This window comes from Helianthus annuus, chromosome 3, assembly GCF_002127325.2.
Source record: "Helianthus annuus cultivar XRQ/B chromosome 3, HanXRQr2.0-SUNRISE, whole genome shotgun sequence".
In the NCBI taxonomy this organism is placed as follows: Eukaryota; Viridiplantae; Streptophyta; class Magnoliopsida; order Asterales; family Asteraceae; genus Helianthus; species Helianthus annuus.
The window spans coordinates 172750369-172768240 of NC_035435.2; the positions used below are offsets into that span (position 1 = coordinate 172750369).

The 17872-nt window shown below is 37.0% G+C and overlaps 1 protein-coding gene across 1 annotated transcript; it reads left to right on the forward strand.

Annotated features, from left to right (window-relative positions):
• The first annotated feature begins 1951 nt into the window (after positions 1-1951).
• Positions 1952-3585, forward strand: LOC110930911 (anthocyanidin 3-O-glucosyltransferase 2-like). Its single transcript, XM_022174307.2, has one exon. It carries the CDS (start codon positions 2000-2002, stop codon positions 3455-3457), a length of 1458 nt encoding a protein of 485 aa, XP_022029999.1. The 5' UTR covers positions 1952-1999; the 3' UTR covers positions 3458-3585.
• The last annotated feature ends 14287 nt before the right edge of the window (positions 3586-17872 follow it).

Genomic DNA, 17872 nt, shown 5'->3' on the forward strand with positions numbered 1-17872 from the left:
TGACATTGATCCTGATTTCGATCATTTTCGAACTGATTTCGGTTGTTTTCGATCAAGTTTCGGTTGTTTTTCGGACTGAATTAGTGATTTTAGATAAAAGTTTTGAGAATTTCGGAAAGATTACATCAAAATTTCAAACTAATTTGGTTGAGTTTCAGTTGAAGTTTCGAACAATTGAATGAGTTTTGGTATGTGTTTGAGTTTTCGAACTGATTTTTAATACAAGTTTCAATCATTTCAGACAATTTACAAAAGTTTTGATTTTTGATACACCTGTCACCGAATGTTGAGGAGGTGGCGGTGGTGGTGGTGCTATAGAGAGAGAGGATAGAGAGAGGTCTGATTATGTTAGGGATGATGATGATGGTTTATTTGGGTTTTATTGATTTAAAAAAAACTAAACATTTAAAAAATGACCAAAATGCCGCTGCACTAAAGGACAAATTAGACAGTTTTCAACAGTAAAAAAAAGAGGGTTTTTGGATTTTGGACTAAAATGGTAACAAAATGCAAACCACAGAGACCCAGATGTAATAAGTTTAAGATTTGGACTAAAGTGGTAAAACTGGCCAAACCACAGGGACAGTTTACTCTTAATTTAATGTACTACTAAGCTATGATTCTTGTACGCATCTTCCGAAAAGTAATAATACTCGTAAAATTGCATTACTTTATTTTTTATGGACTAAATTTTTTATTATTTTATTTTTGTTCTCTTACAAAATAATATTTATGGTTTAGTTTGAATTTTAACTATAAAATGGATATTATCTTATTACTTTAGTCCTTGTGGTTTACCTTAATTACGTATATGTTTACAAGTCTGGCGTAACGTGCGGGTTCCTAGGACTATTATTATTAGGTGGATTAAAGTTTTTTTTAGCTTTTAACGTATACGCTTACAAGTTTGGTGCAACACGCGGGTTCTTAGTACTATTATTATTAGCTGGGTTAAAGTTTTTTAGATTTTAACGATAGTGTTTTACGTTTTTGGTCAAAATTTTGGGAGTTAGCTGCAAGGCACGTGTGTGCTTTAACGTTTTTACATATTTTTTGTGGTTTAACAACCCATCGCAGTGTGCGAGTCCTAAGTCGACTAAGATTATTTTCCATGTTTAATGTTTATGTCAATTTTTTCCGACTTAACACCGCAACGCACGTTTATGGTTCAACGTTTTTACGTCTACTTTTACTCGGTTTAACAGTCCCGCCGTAAAGCGCGAGTCATTAATACTAGTTATATTTAAATAATAAATCATTGGCGAGAAACACATGATAGGTTAGGATCCATTTAAAACTATCAATATCATTAGTTAGAGCATATAAAATTACTTCTTAATTAGTAAAATCAAACACATGATAGGTGAGAAACACATGATAGGGGAGGACCCATTGCTCAATTCACTTCACTTGGCCTATTCTTTGTGACCAAGTTTTCGTGTTACCCACGCTCTTAAACAATGATATTTAATTTTGGAGTTTAGTTTATAGTAGAGTGGTTATATATTTGTATCCATTATTTAAATTTTAACACAGTTAATAACCTAACTTGACTTTCACCAAACATTTTTCCATAAAAAAACTTACTGATTGTCCAAACAAATGTTGTTAAAGTTAAAACTGGATCAACTGGTAACTGGTTAAACTTATTGAAATTGTATGTTTTTAAGCATTTTATTGAATGTAAATAATATTACGTACTTTAATTATTTATGTTAAATTTTATTTAGAAAGATATCTAGCATGGTTACTAATCATTATACTTCATACAAACTTACTAGCTTAATAATTACTTTAAAAAAAAAACTATAATAATTCAAAAAAACGATAAAGACAACACAATTGAATAACATATGATATACAAAATGGTCCCAATGGCAAGAAGATTGAATGCTGCCAGCCATGCAATGACCTTAACAGTCCTAACAATCTGTCTTATTATATATAGGGAATCAAACATAAGCTGATAAACAACAAGCAAGCTCTAAATACACCATTAATGGATAACACATTTGCAGAGCTTGTGTTCATCCCCGCACCAGCAGTTGGTCATATAATGTCCGCCATGGAGATGGCAACAGTACTCGTGAACCGTCATCAAAGCCTCTCTGTAACCGTTCTTCTCATGAACCCTCCTTTATCCGTCTTGGCTCTCACAACCTACATCGAATCGTTGGCTAAAAAAGCTATCAAACGCATTCGATTCATCAAACTCCCTCAAGATCAAACACTACCAAAACTCGATTCCAAAGCTCCCTTTATGTCCTTCTATGAGTTCATCAACAGTCATTGCAAATACGTCAGAAATATTTTGGACGACATCATAAATCAAACTGGTTCACGTAGGGTGGTTGGTTTGATCGTTGACATATTATGCACAGGCATGATAGATGTGGCTAATGAATTTAATCTTCCCACATATGTGTACTTCACTTCAAGTGCTGCTTTTCTTGGCTTTAAGGTGCATTTCGAGACACTATATGTGGATCAGAAGCAAGATCTTATGGAGTTGGCTAACTCGGAAGGTGAGATAGTTATTCCAAGTTTTGTTAATCCGGTGCCCATGAGGGTTTTTCCGGAGCTGTACCAGAAACAAGACGGGTTGGACTTTCTTATTTGTGCTATTGGGAGAATGAGAAAGGCTAAAGGGATCTTGATTAATACATTCTTAGAGTTGGAAACACACGCGATCAATTGGTTTTCGGGCACTAACTTCCCGCCCTTGTATCCGGTGGGACCTCTACTCAATCTAGACGGTGTAGCTGGAAAAGCTGATGACACGGATGTGTTTAGGTGGTTGGACAACCAACCACGGGCGTCAGTGGTGTTGTTGTGTTTTGGGAGTATGGGATGCTTTGATGAAGCCCAATTGAAGGAGATTGCACGTGGTTTAGAACGAAGTGGTCATCGTTTTGTGTGGTCCGTACGTCGACCTCCTCCACTAGAGCAATCATTTGAAGTGCTCCCAGATGATTATGATGACCCGAGAGTAGTGTTGCCAGATGGTTTCCTCGAGCGCACATCGAGAGTAGGGAAAGTGATTGGATGGGCCCCACAGGTGTCATTGTTGGCACACGAAGCAGTGGGGGGATTCGTGTCCCACTGTGGGTGGAACTCGATGCTAGAAAGCTTGTGGTTTGGTGTACCAACTGCTACATTGCCGATATATTGTGAGCAACAGATGAATGCGTTTGAAATGGTGGTAGATCTGGGACTAGCAGTTGACTTGAAATTGGATTATAAGATCAATGTGATAAATCCGGAGGGGGATATGGTCATTGTGATGGCAGATGAGATAGAGAGGGGGATAAGAAGTGTAATGGAGGATAACGAGGTGAGAGCAAAAGTGAAAGAGATGAGTAAAATGAGTAGGGCATCGGTGGTTGAGGGTAGTTCATCATATACTTCGGTTGGCTACCTCATTAAAGATATGATGAGAAATATCATATATGTTTGAGTATTGTAAGGGTTACTAATTTACTATTAGTGATATCCTAATGTTTTCTGGTAGGAAGCAAGGCCGAAAATGCAAAATTGCAAGTTTTATTTTTACGTGTATTTAAATTATTTCATGCTTGTGACTTATATTGGGATCTTAGTTTTTCATAAACCATCCTTTAAAAACCAATAAAAGGATATACAACAATTGGTTGCCATTGTGTGTGACATGGTTGCCTGTCGCGCGGTCCGCCTCGGACTTTTGGAAAGACAACTTGCTCGTCTTTCCAGTCATTGTCCGGTCTTCTTGCCGCCTTACGCGGCCTTCCTTTTCCTTAATTGATCATGTGGGTTGAGGCCACGTACATGGTCCTCTTACCCGTGGAGGTGCTCTCATTGTGGGGTGTGATGCGCTTGGTTTACTTTTGCGCGGCGGGCAACAGATGCTGCAGCTTCCCCTCTATTAGGGCTCGTTCAATCTCCAGTCGGAGGCTGATGCAGTTGTTTGTTGTGTGGCCCGAGTCCTTGTGATACTCACAGTAGAGTATGAGATCCTGGTTTTTCTTGGACTTCATTGGTTGGGCCGGTCGCCGGAATTGCGCGTCCGTAAGGAGGACGTCGCTTAGCGACTTGTTGATCTCGGTTCAGTTACGGTCCCGAGATTCCTTCTTCGACGTCCGGTTTTCACGCTGGGGGTTGATTGTTGCCCTTGCGTCGGGCTGGTTGTTACGCCGGACATATGGCCTGGGATCGTTGTCGCGATTCCATGTGTCCCGGTTGCGCTTGTTGTTACGCTTGGGCTCTTGGCGGGAGGATTGGCCTTCCGCTTGGGGTTGTGCCGTTGCGACGTGCGGTTTGAGGGACCGCTGGGTCTGGGCGTACGTCTTGACCACGACCATGACGTCTTCCCATTTCTTGGGCAAGCCTTACTTGTCGGAGATCGTCATAACCATTTCTTCGTCCTTGATGGCTCGAATGAAATGGTTGCGTGCCATTTGGTCTGCAACGCCGCCTATCTACAAGCACTCTTTGTTGTAACGGACGACAAACGATTCAATAGATTCGTTGTCTCTGCGCCAGATGTTCATGATGTCCATAGAATCACGTTCGTGACGTCGTTGCTGCCTAAAATGTGCGAGGAAATTTTCTTGCAAGTTCTCAAATGAGGCCAGTGATCCCACTGGCAAAGAGTCGAACCAAGCCCTTGCCAGACCCGTGAGGGTCTGGGGGAAAAAATGACACCAGGTGGGCTCGTCCCACCTGCCGTTGCACCCTGCGCCGGTGAAGATGTTCATGTGATTATCCGGGTCGGACGAACCATTGTACTTCCCAATATTCAATGAGAATTTAGTGCTGGTGACATCGGCGTGGGCAATCTCCGGTACTAACTTGGAGTTTTCGGCCGCAGATTTTGGCCTGTAGAGTTGGCTCTGGTGGCGCTTTGCAGCGGGGAGGTATGTGTTGCGGGGTTGAGTGGGAGGAACATAGTTGCGTCCTCCCGGCCTGCTGCTAGTAGCGTGGGACTCCCCGTAGTATGTATGGTCGTCCGGATCGGTACGACCATATCCTTCATGGTGGGACTGAGGTCCGGGCCGACTGTGGATGCCGGAGCCGCGATGGGCGTGGATTGCCGCCTGTTTTCGCCATGAGGGCTCAGGCGGCTATGTATTGGGCCCCTGCCGCGGGACCCGTATGAGAAATCATCCTCATCAATTGTGCGGACCTCATAGTAAGAGGATTCGCGGTCTTCACGCCTACTTCGGGAGGCTGGGTGTGTGGGGGCTCTGCCATCCTATTGTAAAACACGACCCGCAGGGGTCGGGGTAGGCCCGACCGGTACTTGCGCTTCTGCGCAAGCTCTGTTGTATGTTGTGGCCAGCAAAGCTTGTTGTTAGTCGTACCAGGCATGAAGGTTCATGTCTGGAGGTATCACAGAAGCGTACTGTGAAAGATCGTGTCCGAACGTAAGGGATGCTCCCCCTTGCGTTGATGTGCCAATGTGGCCAGGATTTGGGGCTGGAGGAGCGGTCCCCGTAGGCCCTGGGTTTGCGGGGTTTAGGCTATCCCCGGCAGTGTTGTTTAGACGATCAGACATAATCTTGGGAAAGAAAAAGGAATGTGGAAAAAAAGTGCTAAGAGTAGCGGTGGGCGCCAATGATGAAACAGTGGTTAACCAAGAGAGGTTAATTCACTGGTCTCGTCAAGTAGGGTTAATCCCTTCCTTCCGAGGATCGCTAGCTAGATCGTCCGCTGGTTGATCTCCTGCACAAGGAAACAAGCCATGACTCGCAACAAGGAGGATGGGGTGGGGGGTGCTCCTTGTTACCACTCTCCGGCGTGAGAATCAGTAATTTGCTTGGGAAGCAAAGTGTGATAGTAGTAGTAGTGAGAGAGTTGTGAAGAGATACCTCAAACCTGGTTTGGGGTTGGTATTTATAGCCGAGGAGTGAAGGAGGTGGTTGAGATGACAGACTGACGACGCGCCGCCCTTTTGCAGGTGTGTCAGGCTTGTCGGCTGTGGAGATGAAGCCACGTCCTACTGCGGTGTCAGTCTGTTGCTTACGTATGGGCTGACAGGTGACTGTCATTGGTGCCACTTGCTCTGTGACGTCAGTCCCACTTGCCTCGTGGGCAGGATGCGGTGCTGCGCCGCATCGCTGCCTGCGGTAACCACTGTTGTTTCCGCGTTCTCACTCTGGCTAAGTTTGCGGGATGCGGTGCCAGGCCGCGTCACCACTTGTGGTGACTGTTGCTGTTGTCCAGATCCCTTGTATTGATGAAAACGTTCACAGGATGCGGTGCGAGGCCGCATCGCTATGTGCACACCCATTTTCATACACCAGGTAAGGAGATATTCATGGATGCGGTGCCAGGCCGCATCGCTTATGCCTATCTTTATTTTCCCATCACTTGACAGATTGGATTCGACCTCTGTGTTCGCGCATGCTCGCACGAACACAGATAAGTTCTTGCTGGTGGGGGTTTTTGAGAAGGGTAATGGTCACTCGCGGTCGTGCTGACGCAAGATCTGGGACCATACCCTTTCAAAACTCAAAAAACCTTTGTAAAAACCCCACGTAACATTTTTATTTTTTTCTAAAAAAATAGGAATGTAACATACATTATATTTGAACATTTTTTATAAAAAACAAAAACGTCGAGTAGTTTATTTTTTAAAAAATATTAAAAAAAAATTCATATTACATAATATATATGTCCAAAAAAATGTAACATACAAATTTTGTACATTTAAAAAAAACTAGTAAGCGCTTTTTACATTTTTTTTATAAAAATGTTCAAGTACATTTATGTTACATTCCCTGTTTTTTAGAAAAAAAAATCTTACATAGGGTTTTCTTGAGTTTTCTCAACTCAAGTGGGCTTTCATTTTATCTTTCACATACACACACACATATTTTTATATAGGGGCATGACCAAGAGAAAACATCCAAAACTGTAAAAACAGCGAGAACGATTTTGGTGTTGACATTTGGCGTTGATGCTAACTTACTCTAAGGGTAATATTGTCAAAAAACACATGCACATGCCACTCACATGCCAAAACCATACAAATGCAAGTCACATGCATATTCCACCATCTTTTTTAAACTCTCGTAGCTTTTCTATACGAGATTATTTTAAAAAAAATACACCATAAAATCAAGTGTTTTATTATCTGTCCAGTGAATATACTATTGCTATACCTTTGAAATTAAAAAAATGACATGAACTGACTATTCAAATAAAAACGCCATAAACATACCCAATTCAGAAAAACACCTTGAAAATAGCTTGTTAAAAACGCCATAAAACATCTAGTTCAAAAAAAGACCATGAAAAATTCAGTTGATAACGCCATAAAAAGACACAATTCAGAAAAATGCCATTAAAATACCTAGTTGAAAACGCCATAAAAACATATAAAAACATAGTTCAAAAAAAATACCCATGAAAACCCAGTTAAAAATGCCATAAAAACACTTACTTCTGAAAAACGCCATAAAAACATTCACTTCAGAAAAACGCCATAAAGAAACAAAGTTCAACGCCATAAAAAACACAGTTCATTTTTTTCGAAAAATATATTAATAGTATACTCGTTGGAAAGATAAAAAAACGCTGAGTTTTATGGTGTAATTTGTTTAGAAAAATATTCACGTATAAAAAAAAGTTATTGGCGTTTAAATACGATGGGGGAAAATGGCATGTGATTAACATGTGCACCCTTGTTTTGATCTTTAAATTTTACCCCTCTTGGTAGTTCTAAGGTTCTCATTATTTACAAAAATACCATTGCATCATCTTAGATCTTATGGCTGAAAATCATTCTCACTGTTTTCACACTTCTAGTTGTTTTCTCCTGAACCCACTTCTCTCTCTCTCTCTCTCTCTCTCGATATATATATATATATATATATATATATATATATATATATATATATATATATATATATATATATATATATATATATATATATATATATATATATATCGGGTAGGGTTCATGCGAGAACCACCTTTATTGCGAGAACCGCGAGAACCAATGTGAACATGGGGCAATTTTGTAAATAACAAAAAACTTTTAAAAAACTCGCTTACCTGATTCCATTTACAATTGGACTTCAATCATAAATTAAACCACATTTAATAAAAACTTTCACGTCCACTCTCTCCAAAAACTCTGATTAGATCCAGATCTCTCAAGATTTCTAAACCTTCAAGCTGAATCTCTCAACAATACTCAACAGTTCGTCCCTAAATCTCTCAACAATACTCAACAGTTCGTCGATTACATCATCGTCTCGAATACATCATCGCTTCACCATCATCAGTTCACCATATAGAAGCATCGAAGCATCTGGATCGAGATTTTATATCAGATTTGAGATTTTACCTGCAGATAGTCATATAATCGAGGTTAGTTCCCAAAGTTCGTCCAAAGTCAGTCGTATAATATATATTAGGAACATAATCATCGATATCCATTCGTAATTAGGGCAAGGTGATTATAAGAATTGTGGATTTTTAATCTGTTCGTAATTAGGGCAAGGTGATTATATATATAGATGATTTAATGAGTGTGTCATAGTGAATTTGAGCAAATAAAGTTAATAATATCATTCATGTGCATAGTGAATTTGAGCAAATTTGTTTAGGATACGTGTAGATGATATTGTGTAATTAGTATATGTTGTTGTTGTTTTAGGTAAAGCACATGTGCATAGTGAACTTGAGCAGTTTTGTGTAAGATACGTGATTAGTTTAATATGATGGTGTTATTGTTTCATGCGATGCACATGTGCATAGCAAACATGAACCATTTTGTTTAATATACGTGTTTATGATTATTTAGTGTAATTAGATTATGTTAATGTTGTTGTTTAAAGTGATGCATATGTGCATATTGATTTTGTGCCTATAACATTGAACTTTACATATGGATTGATTTTAAATATCATTATAAGAATATATGATGCACATGTGCATAGTGATTCAAAAGTGCATAATGACCATGACATGTGACGAACATGTGCATGTTGATGAACAAAGTGTATATAGATGCACAAATGCATATCGTTTACGATGATGAAAAAAGGTGTTTAATGCACATACTAATAGAAATTGCATGTTTGGTTATATTATGTTTCAACTATTATTGTAGGTAAAAAGCTGGAAAAAAAAACGAAGAAAATAACATTTGTGTTGAGATATAATGACGAAGGGGCAACAAAACTGCCGGATGATAAGGAAGGTGAATACAAAAGTGTTAAACAAAAAGCCAAAAAAGGTTGGTTATTAGTCAATGATGCTGTTGGTAGTATATGCACACGTGCATCAAATTGTTACTTTCATTTTAAACGATGTTGTTTGATGTCATGTGCAGTTATTGAAGGAGAAATAAATACAAGGAATAGGAATAGGACAAGTAAAAAGCACGATGTTGTTTGATTTGTTGAGTGTTAGGGTCTTTTATTGAAGCAAACCTGTTGATAAGGTCCATCATGTTAATGCACATGTGCATAGCTTTACACATATGCATATCTTGCCAGATTAGTTTAATAAGGTCAATCATATTGATGCATATGTGTATAATTACGCACATGTGAATAATTTGCTATAATAGGTTAATAATGTCATGTAGTTTGCCATAATATGTTAACAATGTCATTTATAATGATGGACATGTGCATAGTTTGACAGAATACATTTGTTACTAATTAATGTTAAATATGATTGGTCGTAGTAATACGAAATTTGATTTGGTAAGGGTTAGTTTTTTTACTGAAGCAAACCTACTGATTAGCTCAGTCATGTTACTGCACATGTGCATATTTATGCACGTATGCATATTTTGTCAGATTAAGTTAATATGAATGTATTGCGGCATATGCACAAGTGCATTATTACTTTAAAACATATACATTGTACATATTGTATGTAAAATGTTTATTGCACATGTGCATACATGAAACAATTGATGTACTATATGTAATGTATGCAGGAAAAATATATTCAAAACTGCTAATGGATTGACAACAAGGACATATTTGATGAATAGGTTGACATCTCGGAAAATGATAGACTAGAGGCGTTGAAACAGGAGGAGTGTTGGAAGATGCTTAGTAAATGGAAAGACGAGCAGAAGGTGTGAGGTTGTGAACTAATGCAAATGTTATGTGTAGGTAGTTTGTGGACATGGAATACAAAAGATAATGTTTGTTAATATATGATGTATTATGTTGTTTGGTAGAGAAAATTTTGGTACTACACATGTGCAAAGATTGATATAGCATACATATTCGTATTGTAGTATTGTATAATGTATTGCAATGGTTATATTTGTTAATTTAGGATGTAATATGTTGTTTAGTATAGTATATGCCGGTGATGCATATGTGCAACAATGATTGTTGCTCGGATTATGTGATTCCTTATGATAAGGGTGTTATATATATTGGTTGTTACACAAAAGTTGTGTGATAGTGTGTTAATGTTGGTAATGCACACGTGCATTAGTAAAAAACAATAAACATGTTAGTAATGAATATGTGTATATTTTGAAATATTGTATATTTGTTCATATCATATTACGTATGTGGTACCCTATACGTATGGGGTACCACATTACATATGTTGTGGTACCCTATTACGTATGGGGTATCACATTACATATGTTGATGTATATGTAAAGGAAAACGGATTACATGTAGTTAAAATATCCAAGTATGCACATGTGCATTGGTCGAAACAATAATAATATGTAGTGAAACATTAAACATGTATGCACATGTGCATTGTTCGGAACAATAACCATGTGGAGTGTATGTGGTACCCTATTACGTATGGGGTACCACATTACATATGTTGATGCATATGTAAAGGAAACAGATTATATGCAGTTAATATATTCCTGTATGCACATGTGCATTGGTCGAAACAATAACAATGTGTAATGAAACATTAAACATGTATACACATGTGCATTGTTCGACGGGAAAAAAATGAAAATGTATTCTAGGCGGGTAATTAAACGCCAAAAATGAATCATCCCACCTCCCAAAAACACCAAAGTAAATTCCATGTGAGCCACCTAATATGAACAAATAAATCGCGCATAATGAAAGTCCAAAACAAATAACATGACCCACCCACGCAAAGTGAATACCATATTCCTAATCCGCACAAAATGCACAGATAAAATAAATAATTATTTTTATGAAAATGAAAAAAATTAACCAGCTACAATTTACGCCAAAACAAACAAACCAAATATGTACTTCTGTTTAATTAACATTCATAGTTTTTCAAAACTTGTTCAAATACAATACCAAGCTAACTCAATTTCTTTCTTTTATCTTTAAACTAATGTTAAAATAATCTAGCGCTTTGCGGCAGGCAGCGATGAAGTGTATCATCATCATAGACATTGTTCGATTACTACTAAACACATACTGATGCAAATATGTTTCTCTTCGGATATACAATAATACTTGAGACATAAAACATTTAGAGAGAGCCCGCTTAATTGAAGCATCCTAAAGATATTGTGTTCCAATATCTGATGTCAAAAGTGTTCCTCTAAAACATCTCTGATTGATGCACCTCGAGTCTTGTCTCATAAAGCTCATCTAAAAAAACATAAAAAATAGAAAGCCAAAAGAGTAAAAAATTAGCATGAAAAACATATACTCACACTAGCCGTATATTATTTAGTACTTGCACTTTAGTACCTACAATGTTAAGGTTTTCATTAACTGTAAAAGGTTCTTTCTTAAAAACAAAAAAATAAACGAATTAATAGTTTTCCATATAACTGAAACTTCTAATTATGGTTCAGTAATAAAAGTGAACCATTCACACACTCGTATTCCCTCTTTTTTTTAAATAAAAAAAAAAAGAAAAGCTCAAAAGATCATAGTGAACTAAAATCGACCTTACCTAATATGCAATGAACGAGGAAAGTGTAGAGAGCTCGGCTGTTGAAACCTCGGGACTTCTTACCAATCTCAAACATTAAGAGAGGAAATGCAAACACGGCTAAACATTATCTACTGTTTTATTATGTTATGTATCTGACCTGCTTAATATGATATATATGTATACTTTTGTACTTAAAAGGATTAGAAAAAAGAAACAGAATGTTAACAATAGATCACCTCACAACAGACTCCCATGTCCCTTCAGCCATGTACATGAATGGTGATACTCTGAAATCTGGTTCATCTCTGAGTGTTGAACCCGATTTCATCCATCACATACCTACACAACCGCATACGTGTCAAAATAAAATCACACTTTCCTACTAGGCTACTACTAAGAGTAGTACAGGACATGCTTGATATTCTATTCAAATGGGCATAATGTCGAACACATCAGTGGCATCAGTTTTGTTTACTGGCCCAATTCAAAACACATCAAGCCACCGTCACCACTATCTCACACCTATGGTCACCACTTTCAATAGCCTCCAACAGCCCTGGCATGATGTAAAATAATCATGTAAATAAAACTTAAAAACAAAGTAAACAGTAAAGATACATGTGATTAAAAACATAAACTAAATCAAGCAATAATATAATTAATGCAGATTCAATAATAAAACATACTCACATGAACTAGCCGTGAACGGTGGTTAGTCAACTGAAGTACGTCGATGATGGAGTTATAGTAAGAGTAGTTGTCGTTGTGGTGGTGGGTGTGATGTGTTAACATCGATTAGGTAGCCACGGATGCCGACGTGAATTGGTAATGGTAACGTGCTGCACATGTGCAAGATGTAGATTATTGGTGATGGTTATAGGGTAATGGTAAAGTGTTGCACATGTGCAGGATGGTGTATTTATACAATAATCAAGTCCGACAATCGAATTGCATCAGCAGTTCTCAGTTCTCAAGCATCAGCAATTCTCTGTAGTTCGTCTTCGTCTCGATTACATCAGTAGTTCGTCTTCGTCATAACGATAACAATACACCATAAATTGTTCGTCATATGGATTTTACCATCAAATATTTCAAAATTCGTCGTATAATTGAGGTTAGTGCTACAAAATTCGTATTATAATCGATATTGTTGCAGTAAGAACATAATCATAGATCATATATTCTTCATCGATTCGTAATCGAGTATTCCATTCGTAATTAGGGCATCACGATCAGAATAATCGAGGAGTGTGGCGCGATTAGGGTTACATGAGGAACAATGGTAGGATGAATGGCATGATTAGACTTACAGGAGGAACAATGTATGAGGAGGATCATCAGATGTATGAGGATCGACACATGATGAATCAGAAGATGCCATATACCACCGTAGACACTGTGCCGACTGCCACCGCCGTGAAATATGTGAACGGCGACTACCTCTCTGCCGTGAACGCCCCTTCGCCGCCGTGAAACCACCATGGACGCCTCTCTGCCACTTGTGAAAACTGAGAACTGATGAAGCTCTTGAAACCCTAAAACAGAGAACAGTAACAAAAAAAAGGAATGTGCGTGTTTTATCATAAACATATTATAATTACAAAAATGCGTCTTGCACCTGAGGGCATTCTTTTCATTTTATCTATTCAAGGGCTATGGGGTAAGACAAGTTATATTAAGGGACTATTCTGTAAAAAAATAAAAATATTATAAACAAATAAAAGAAATTCTACACTCTCTTTCTCTCTCTAAACTCCCTCTCTCTCTCATCTCTTCAACATTCATAAATCCTCTGTATTTATTGAACATCAAAATGGAAATTGCAGAGCTCAATCTCAACGGCGACTTCGAAGTCGGAATCAAATGCTTACAGAACCCCTCCCTCCTTTCCGATTTTTCTTTACACAATAAACTTGTAACATTTCCATTTTTTTATATTAAAATAAAGTATATAAAAACTTATATTATTAAACGATGATTACGGATAAGTTGACTGTTAGAAATATGAGATGTTTAGATCAAGGCTCCGTTTAACAGTTAAATTATAAAAATACATTATATTTGAACTTACTCCGTTTTTAATGAAATTTGGGCCAAAATGTAGACAAAAATATTCTCGTTCTAATGACATATTTATTGTTTTATAAAACGTCATATTTTAAAAGTTATGAATGATAAATGAGTGAAACAGCTGAATTAATTATAATATACAAAATAATAAAATAATAAAAATCTAAACAATTTATATACTCTTAAAGAGCCATGGTCGGTGACCATGTCTTTCTAATGTCAAAAACTCCCCCTCAACTTTTCTAACTTTACAAAATTCATTTGATAATGGACAAAATTGACTCCTGTACTTTTTAACTCACAAAAAAAATATTCATACTTTCAAACTTCTTTTTAATACTTAAATTTTGTTATGCAACTCATTTTACCCTCAAACTTTGCTATTATGTCAAAGGTAACCTTCTAACTTTGTAAATGTCACTTTCACTTCCTCACATCTTTAAATTTTCAAGCTTTCCCTGAAAGTAAATTCTTACGTTTTTGTTTTTATGGATGTGTCGGTATAAATTTGAGATCGTCTAAGCGTTAACATAATTTTTAACCCATTCTATCCCAAACTTTACTATAATGTCAAAGGTAACCCTCTAACTTTGTAAATGTCACTTTCACCCTCTCACGTTTCTAAAGTTTTGAGGTTACCCTACTACTCATCTGTTAGTTTTTTTATGGGTGTGTCAGTATAAATTCGAGATCCTCTACGCTTTAATATAGTTTTTGTTTGAAAATGAGTCTGGTCAATATAAAATGTTTTCTTTTATGTATGTTTTGAGTTGCACTACGTTTTGACGTAAATTTAATATGTTTTGATTCGACTGTATAAATTTGAGTTATCATACGCTTCCACGTAAATTTAGTTCGGAAAAGAGTCAGTTTATTGTAGTCTATGGGGCTGTTTGGTAGCCTCTGAATGGTCATTAAGAGGCTACCTCTTAATGGAACCATTAATAATTTTACCAATGAGAAGGTAGAATAATGTGACATGTGATGATTTACCATTTAGAGGTTACCTCTTAACCATTCAGACTTGAGGTTACCTCGTATTCATTCAGAGATTTTAAACCATTAAGAGGTAGCATCTGAATAGTCATTAAGAGGCTACCAAACAGCCCCTATATGTTATCATTTTACGTATGGCGCCGCCACAACGTGCCGCAAGTAAAAAACCCTAGTTTCATTCAAAGTTGAAAGTTACGTGTCTATGTGAGCATTTAATTCTTTGTGTGCACGTGGTCATGAAGGCTTTGATGTCGGGTTAAAATAATTGCACTTTATATTAAATTATGTCAGTTTTTAGTATATTAATTATGGGTAGAGATACAATAGAAAGTTTATTTGGCTAAGAAGGCTAGGAAGTGATCTTGACCATTCATTAAGTTAATCAAGGGCTAAGATTAAATCAGGGAAGTTGAAAGAAAGAAAAGAGGCGCGTGAGTTTGTTCAAGGGCATTCTAGTCAATCCAAGCCAATAGTTTCTCTCTCCTTCAATTCCCCCCCATTTTTTAAACGTTAATAACTCTTTCATACGACATTATTTTTTATTAAAATTGCACCAAAAAAACGAGCGTTTTTTATCTTTAAAACAAGTATACTATTGCTATATTTAAAAAAAAAATTTAAAACTCAGTTGCGTAAAACGCAATAGAAAAACCACCAGTTACGTAAAACGCAATGAAAAAAAAAACCAAAAAATGATATTTTTCTAAAACGCAATACACCAAAAACACAAAGAAATGACATATTTGTAAAACGCAATGGCCAGAAAACACAAAGAAATGTCTTATTTGTAAAACGCAATGGCCAGAAAACACATAAAAATGTGTTTTACCTAAAACGCAATGCACCAAAAACACATTAAAATGTGTTTTACCTAAAACGCAATGCACCAAAAAACATAAATAAATGTCTTATTTGTAAAACGCAATGGCTAGAAAACACTTAAAATGTCTGTTTTCTAAAACACAATGGATTGAAAATACATAAAAAAATGTTTTACTTAAAACGCAATGAACCAAAAACACAAAGAAATATCTTATTTGTAAAATGCAATGGCCAGAAAACACTTAAAAATGACTCATTCTAAAACGCAATGGACTGAAAACACCTAAAAAATGTGTTTTACCTAAAACGCAATGACTAAAAACACTTAAAAATGTGTTTTTTTTTTTTTTCTAAAATGCAATAGGCAGAAACCACATAAAACTCTCTTATTTCTAAAACTCAATGGACACATAAAACTGTCTGGGAACTGTCTGTGACTGTGAACTGTCTGAATTGTCTACGAATTACTGTCTTTGAAACGTTCTGCCCCTTGGACCCCGCCAGGGGCTGCCGCCCCTGGGACCCCGCTACCAGGGGCGCTGTCCTCGGACCCCCGCCATGATCGTAAAACGCAATGACTAAATCAAAAACACAGATCGTAAAAATGAAATTAAAGAATTTCTTACATGGATCGAAGTGATTCCTTCAACAATTGACGAATTTTGAATAATTGAAACACTTATCAGCGCTCGAATCGAACGAATCGAGTGATTATCTCCAAAATCACCGGAAAAAAAACGAGATTTTTTATGAAATTAAACTGGGTTTTCTTCAAAAAAAACTGAAGAACACGTTGATCGAGTGTTTGAATCATTGATTGGTGATGAAAATCGCACTATAATGTAGTGATTATTGAGATAGAAAGTGAAGAAATGGTTGAAGATGGTGGGTTTTGAAAATGGTGGGTTTTGAAAATGGTGGGTTTTGAAGTTACTGGGTTTTTAAAAAGGAAGAAGGGGTTGGATTGACTAAAATACCCTTTTTCTTTATTTTGAATGTTGTCACATATCCTAATCCTATTGCTTCCTACACTTTCTAGCCAAAATAAACTTTCTATTTGATCTTTTCCCTATTAATTATATTAAGTCGAGTGTCTATTATATATTTAGCGTGTATTGATGTTTTCATGCATAATAGGTGTTAATGAGGGTTAAAACGAAGGAAACGAGTCGAGATCGATTGTGACTAGTCAATGCAAGAATAAAAAGCAAGAAAAGTCAAATGTGATGAGCTCCGAGACATGGAGCAGTGGCTGTGTGTTAATTCGCGACGCGCGGGAGGTGGCGCTAATGGTTCCGCAACATGCGAGAATTAATTAAAGTTGTCGGTTCGAATAAAAAGGGAAGTCGGCTAACTGGTTAAATTCCGCAACACGCGAGGCTGGTTTGGTTTACTTCCGTGGCACGCGGCTCAAGGCATTCACGGGATTTCTTATGCAATCTCTAAATTTGATTATGAAAATCCATATTGAGAATAGGCCATTCAAACCGTCACATGCAAAAGGAAAAAGGACAAATTCTTTTATTAGTGGAGGACTTTGATGATTTTATTCTATTATTCCTAGCCGACATAGTAAAAAAACCTAAAGTGAAATATATATTTCATTAATCAGCAAAAGAGGGGGGCGGGACTTATTCATCGGCAGCCGTCGCTCATGAAGTCTAACCTAATCGGGATCACAACCGAAGCAGCAAAGACTATTATGTGCGGCTAAAACTCCTCGTGACTTCTACCCGGATGAACTGTTGCCTTGTTTTGCATTGAACTTTGTTTACGGATTTATGTAACTGGTACAGCTTGACCACTTGTGTTGGATTATTGGTAAACGTTTCTTGTGTTTGAATTACTTGTCGTTTATTAAGCGTATTGGCAACTTTCTTGCGTTGTTAGCGGGTTGGTAAATCGGTGGTTAGTTGATACAATCAAACGGGTTATTAGACTGCATAGTGAATCTTAAAAACTATCCCTATTAACTAATCAAATTCATTAATTCCGAGGCCATGTCTATGTGGTGTTTTGAATCGGTAAACAGGTTTTTATGCTAAACGGGTAATTGGGATTCCAGGTGGAAGTTACTTTTTCTCACATTGATCACGACTTTCGTAACTAGTTTTGGTGTTTTTAC

Bases quoted from the DNA above. Each gene is read 5' to 3' on its own strand.
- LOC110930911 (XM_022174307.2), top strand. From the start codon at position 2,000: ATGGATAACACATTTGCAGAGCTTGTGTTCATCCCCGCACCAGCAGTT.